Source organism: Cynoglossus semilaevis, chromosome 20, assembly GCF_000523025.1.
Source record: "Cynoglossus semilaevis isolate Cse_v1.0 chromosome 20, Cse_v1.0, whole genome shotgun sequence".
Taxonomy (NCBI): Eukaryota; Metazoa; Chordata; class Actinopteri; order Pleuronectiformes; family Cynoglossidae; genus Cynoglossus; species Cynoglossus semilaevis.
In genome coordinates, this window is record NC_024326.1 from 12531993 (window position 1) to 12538813 (window position 6821).

The window sequence follows — 6821 nt, forward strand, 5'->3', positions numbered from 1 at the left end:
CCCCGTCTTTTCTATTCCCTCCCTTCGTTCTGATTCTCCTCCAGCAGTAGGTTCCCCGCGGAGCCCCATCAATAAGACCACGCTCACTCTTATAAGTGTCGTCAGCTGCGTGATCGGCCTGGTTTACTCCTCTCACCTCGCCTGCAACCTGTCAGTACGAGTAATTCTCCACGTGCCGGAGCACCTCATCGCTGACGGTAGGTACCCCTCCACCCCCCCACCCCCCTTAAACATGTTGGCGATAAAGATCCGTCCATACAAGTACTGGTATCAGTGTCAGGGCTTTGAACCCTGACCATCTGTGTACCAGTCGTCCAGTTGTTGTCTGAGTATTTTTCTACTGCAGTTCGGAGTATCTTCCTCCTCAGGGTAGTTTTTTTTTTAAAGTAGGTCAACAGTTTCTGCAGTTTTACCATCGGGGATGAAGACAGGAGCAGGACTTACTGCAGGACACAGCTGTAACCATAAGAGTGAACCTGGATATGTTAATGTGGGCTCTGTGTTCACAGCCCGGTGGACGAGCTGGAGATTACACCTGCACAGACTAAATTATTTGCAGGAGCCACGGTTTTAGTTGGAATCTACTCGTATTGGATTTAAAAAGAAAATCTGAACAACAGTGGTTTGAATATATATTTATTATTATTTTTTCAACATTTCTGAAGCTGAAGAGGTGAACGTCTGGTCCTCTGTCTTGTCTTAAATGAGACCACAGGACAGATGTGGCCTTAAGGCACCACAGCACATCCAGGCCAGGTCACTCTGACCACCTGCAGCCACCCTCTCCATAACTGCCCCCCCCCCACACTCACCCCCTCCCCTCATGTACTTTCTGATATGTTCAGCCAGCGTGATGATGAATTCCAACAGAACACCTGGCTGCTGCAGGTACCAGTGGACCGGTGGACCAGTGGACCAGTGGCCTCTGCTGGAGAGCCGACCGTCCAGATATATTATAAACCGTGACTGACCTCGCTGATCTCTGATCTGCTGGACTGGTTCCATTTCTGAGCACTGCTGCTTTCCGGCTGTAAACGCCGACCTGCCGGGGAGATGTTAAAATTCCGGGGAGGTGTTCAGGGTGGGAACTCTAAAGGGAAGAGATGAAAGATGGCAAATTCGCCTGATGAATAACAAAACTGGGATCACTTTCAAATTTTTGCCGTAAATGTCTCCACAATCTCATCGGACTTGATTTGCTGTCACGCTGAATCAGATGTAAATCTGGAGTTCTTACCTCAGAGAGAGGAAGCTGGAAACGCCTTCACTCACGGCGGTGCAGAGACGAGGAGTAACGTCTTGTCTTGGTTTTCACTCCAGCAGAAGTCAATCATCTGGAGATTTGTTTGTGTTTACGTTGAAGCACGGTGAGATTCCTGCTCCAAATGAAACTGAAGTGGATTTGAAATTTAAATCTGTGTTTCTGCTGCTGGTACTCTCTGAAAATCAAAAATGTCAGTCTCTCGGAAGAATGAACATTTAGGAGAATTTGGCAAAAAAAAAACCCAGAAAAAACGCGTGATAAAAACCGTGGTTCACGTATAAAGAGAAGTGAAATGAACTTCAGCCAAAGTTAATCTGTGGAGTCACTGAGTCACAGAGAAGAACAGCCGAGGAACGACGTCCAAACATCAGCAGAGGTTTATGATAATGAAACCAAAGTTTTATTTTATCTGATCTGAAACCAAACTGTTCTTCAAACTCCCCCCCCTCCCCCCGCTCTCCCCTCCTTCTCTTCTCACACCCCCGTTCTATCTACAGCTCTTCTTTTCCCCAGGTTAGGAATCGTCGTGCTGTCAACACGTCCTGGGGTGTTTTAACGCCTCACCACAAAAGACGACGACGTCGGAGGAAAAAGAAAAGAAACATTTAATCACTTTTCTGTCTTCTTCTTAACAATTCTATTTTCTGTCTTAGAATAAAAAAGGTGTCAGTTTGAAACCCCCGCTGCAGCGACAGTCTTTCTGTCAGTGCAGCTGACGACCGTCCACCCTGGGGTTGTTCTGTTTCTTCTTGCTGTTGTTATTGTTGTTGTTGTTACCCCCCCTCCTTCCCCTTCTCTAATCTTCTGAACGTCCGTCTTCGTGTCCATGTCCTTTTCCAGGATCACGCTTCGTCCTGCTGCAGGGCAGCCAGTTGGACGCCTCGGATTGGCTGAACCCGGCGCAGATCCTGTTGTACTACCAGCAGAACGCCAGCGGGCCGTGGGTGAACGAGCTGTGTGGACGACGGCTCCTGGACCCCTGTGAGCACCAGTGTGACCAGGAGACGGGTGAGGAAAGAACCACACTTTATCCCCCTCCACCCCCCCGTCCTCCCGCGGGGAGCTGTAGGATTGAACAGCTCTGTTCTTTTCTCAGTCTATGATCCAAAACCACAGTCTCATATTTTATTGAACCACGTTGTTGATCCGTCTGTTTCCACAGAAGGAAAAAAAAGAAAAAAACACCCAGATTTTCTGGTTAGTCAGAACAGAACCCTTTGTCGCCCCCTGCTTGGTTTGATCAGTCGGTTTCGGCAACAAAGAAGTCGACTCATTATTTGAACACCACAAACATGGATAACACTCGTCAGCTTCTTAATTGAGACGGTGGTGGAGGAACACTTTTGTGCTGTGAATCACTGAAGAATCCCTGATTTTCTCTATGGAAACAACGATGGGGAATAAAGTCATTAAAACCATTATAAATCTTTAGCTGCCAGCTGCTTAAGTAGGCAAAGGGTTTTATCAGGTGGGCTGTTTGTTAAGTGCCTTAAATCTGTTTTTTATCCCCGCGTCTCTGCAGGGAGACAAATGTTTCTGCTGCTTTTTATACTCAGCAAAATGTTTGTTTTCTTTTCAGTTCCTTATTCAAATACCTTTTTAAAAGCTCGACCTATATCTTTAGGCCAGTGCAGATCTGACAATAGAACACCAGCCCCGGTTCCTGGTGACGCCTTATTGTTTAGTTGTTATAGTTGACGCCACAAGATTATTATATAGGTTTGGCCCGGAAACTTTGGAAGTACCTTTAGATACTGCAGTTCTGTGAACTCAGTAGTTGCCAGGTCTTTTACGAATGTCTGTATTTTCCAAAATAAGACATAAGTGCAACTTTGAAGCTAAAAGTCACAATTTTAAACATCAGTAAAAAAAAAAGGTCAAACTGACCGTTCTCCTCTGAAGTACAGTAGAAAATATTTTAGACACTTTAAAACCTTCTCTAAAAACAGCCAATAATCGGTCGACTCAGGGTTCGTACGGGTGCTGGAAATCCTTAAAAACAAGTTTGAATTTCAACGTTGTGTTTTTTAAGGTTTGAAAAGCAAAGACCGCGTATGAAGAACTAAAAAAGATTACCTTGAAAGTCCTTAAAAAGTGCTTGAATTTGATTGTGAAAAAAAAGTGCACGAATTCTGTTGAGTCCAAAAAAAGGAGAGCAGCGACGGCTGATGTAGCAGACACCGTCAGCTGAAGGTGAGAGTTAAATATAGACCCCTGGATTTCAGGGAATTTAAGACTTTAATTCTGATTTGGAGGAAAGTGCTGAAAAACCCAAATTCGGCGTGTACTACTGCACTGCGTGTGTACCGTGACAGAGTACAGCCAGTTATTCGGCCATCTTTGCCCTCGCGCCTCTGCTGTTTGACACATGATGAGAAAATTGAGTAAATTGGCCGACGCGGGGCTTTTACACGAGGACACATCCTGCTGCAGTAGATTTTCTACAACACTTGTGATAAGGATATAAATAAGTGCAGCACATGTAGGTCTGTTTCAACCTGCCTAACGACCTGCATAATTACAGCACACGCTATTAAGTAGTCAACATAAAGCAATTTTTTTTCCTTGATCTGATTCCCATGAGGTATTTAAGGGCACCGTTAATTACAACCCAGTCGACTTCCATTAAAACAGTTGGGCGTCGCGCGCCCAAGAAAGGTGACAAATGGCGAGCTGCAAAGCGCTCGAACCGAAGTGTGAATCTCTGGGAAACTGGCCGAGTGCCTGTACAGTAAGGAAATGGAAAAAGCAACACCTTTTGTGAGTGTAAAAGTAGTCGGAGTTTACCGCCGCGACCTTGGAGCACAATGAAATTCTCTAATTAAAGTGAGCTGAAGTGCTGTCGATGGCTGAGCTCGCTAACAAATCTCAATAAAACTCCACGGCTGCACAGGGGTCAATGGGATTTCATTTTGCTCGCAATTTACAGTGTCATTCCAAAAGTAAACTTCAACTTTAATAACAAACATTTGCAGCTCCTGAACTCATCGACGGAAAAACAACTTAAGATTGAGCTGATATTCAGTTCTGATCTCAGAGCTGCCAAAGAGGAAAAACTTTGAAAAGAATGGTGAAAGATTTGAAGTTGTTTTTCCTGTCCACGATCATGTCATTTTTTATTTTGGACTAAGACGACTGATTTGTGTCAAAATAATTATTTTTTATTTTGGACTAAGACGACTGATTTTTCTTTAGCTAGGACGATGGTATCCACCAGGAGTATTTTCTCTGCCTGGCTCTGATTGGCTCTGGTGTCAGCCAGGAAAGGTCACTTAAAAAGAAAAGAAAATAAAAAGTAGGGGGCGACATCCCTGCCTATGAAAACTGACAGTGACCCGCTACTGTTGTGTTGACTGTCAGTACTTCCTGCCACGGTGTGGGAGTGATCTCCTGTTGCCTGGCAGTGATTGACATTTGACCTTTACATCAGCAGTAGTTAACGCGCCCGTCACGGGCCTCCCACTGAGCATGAGCCGAGCATGTTGTACATGTTAGTTCTCCGTGACCCTGTTAACCAAAGGTGAGACCCCATTAGTCGAGCTGAGTCGGATATTTCTCCAGGGAGCCGCTGCGTTCTGTTTTAGCTGAAAGGCTTCACCTCAGACTCATTAGCATGCAGGTTGCTAACACGGTACTTGGTCGAGTGGAACTCACTTTTCTTTTTTCTTCAGCCTTTGGCCTTGTAACCTTCTTGTTTCCTTCTAGTCTTTATGTTCATATCAGATCTTGGACTGAACCGTTGACATGAGTGGAATTAAAAATAAAACAACAACTAATCAACCCAGCGGCCTTGAACCGTTTGGTTTTAAAAATGTAGATGAATTCACGTCCGTGCTGCTCAGTTTTGCAACGTTGCATGTAACTGCAGAAACAAAGCTGAATATGAAATATATTTTGGAACCAAACCAGTGAAGAAAACCATTTTATTTATTGCACTGAACCACGGGGTTTTTAACTGGAACTAGTTAAAAAGTGTGTGTGAGTGAACAACTGAACTCATTTTGTAAAAATGAATATCTTTTAATTTTCATGATTTTCTGACTGATTGACGAGCACCGTGTTACAGCAGCAAATCCAAATGGACAGTACGTTCCCTTCAGTGGTCAAACAGGGTCACGGTCACTCCATTTATAACATGTCAGGCTTTGTCATTCCAAAAAAAAAAAAATTCTATCACAACCGTGGATTGTGCAATTTGTATTTTTTGCTCAACAGAAAAGAATAATTTCAGCACATGAAAATAAAAAATGCTACTTTTGGAACATACTGCAGTTTAAGTCTTTAGGGTCAATCAGTATTTGTCACAAAACACCAGTACATTTTTAAAATGTTGTCATTCTCACGAAGAGCGAATGTTTAACGGCCATGAAATATTTTGATCGAAAAATCTGAAAGAAAAAATATTTTAAAAAAAAATGTATTCAGATATTTTAGAATTGACAAAAAAAAATCAAGATTAATTCTGCTGCCAATAAATAATGATTTTACAGCATCATTCTCTGTGCAGATGATACACATTTTTAAAACCAATTATTTATTTGGTTTATTACCTTATTAAAACAGAATGAATGAATGAAAAAAACTGTATACAGCTATATCTAGTTTAGATCTGAAACGACTAAAACACTCATTTATAAAATGACAAATTACGTTGTTTTTTTATGTATATGTAGCTTTAATAGATAATTTTAATGGTTTGTTCAGTTTATTTGGTCTTAGGTATATCCTTCAAGTAAATAATTGATGTTTATGGCAATTATTCTGGCGCTAGGACGTCTTATTGTGCAACATGAGGGTTGTGAAATCTGCAACCCAATTAAAAGGACCCCTGCTGGAGACCTTTGTGAGCTCGTGCTGGAAGCTCAGAGGCTTTAAAACTATGACGGCATCATAAAAAACAAGAGGTGATTAAAAGTTCTTTGGCTGCCTGCAGAGACGTGTCTGTGGGACGGCTCCTGCAGAGAAGGATGGAGTGAGGAAGAGGAGGAAACTCTCCAGTGACGACGTGAACCTCTCACCTCTGTCTGTGTCTCTGTGTTCCAGGAGAATGTCTTTGTCTGGATGGCTACATGAAGGACCCGGTGCACAAGCACCTCTGCATCCGCAGTGAGTGGGGACCCAATCAGGGGTAAGCCGTTTTAATTAGCTGATGATGACAGGTAATGATTGTTTATCATCAGCCAGGACGCAGAGTAACGGCGCAGACTTAATGAGCTACATATGATTCCATCAGCGCGTCCACCGAGGTCATCTGTTCTTCCTGGACACAGTCGGTACTAAGGACCGATTAGATGAGAATTAAACGAAAAACCGTGCAGTAAAGTGCTTAATGGTACAACTGATGATGGATTCACAGATGTGTGCGTTAACCTCAACATTTAATAAGAACAAAATGAAAAGTGGGCTGAGAAAATAATAGTGTTTACGCTATAAAAACACAAACAACTGATAAAGATGGCCGACGCCGTACAGGAAGGAACGCAGCAGCTCTGTCGTCCTGGGCGGGGGGGGAGGGGGGGGGGGGCTTCTGGATTGGCCTGTAACCCGGAGTGTGTCT

At 43.4% G+C, this 6821-nt stretch overlaps 1 protein-coding gene across 6 annotated transcripts in view; it reads left to right on the forward strand.

Annotated features, from left to right (window-relative positions):
• The window catches only part of astn1 (astrotactin 1), a 173484-nt gene that overhangs the window by 68067 nt on the left and 98596 nt on the right, over positions 1 to 6821 (forward strand). For 5 of the 6 annotated variants that reach the window (XR_001761688.2, XM_008334830.3, XM_008334832.3 and 2 more), the window contains 3 exons: positions 48 to 197; positions 2105 to 2272; positions 6308 to 6392. Coding sequence is in view for 5 of the 6 variants with exons in the window: in XM_008334830.3 (XP_008333052.1) it covers positions 48 to 197; positions 2105 to 2272; positions 6308 to 6392 (403 nt within the window). In the remaining variant the exon portion in view is untranslated. Of the gene's footprint in view, positions 1 to 44; positions 198 to 2104; positions 2273 to 6307; positions 6393 to 6821 lie in introns of all 6 variants that reach the window. The other variant, XM_008334833.3, reaches the window with a different exon arrangement.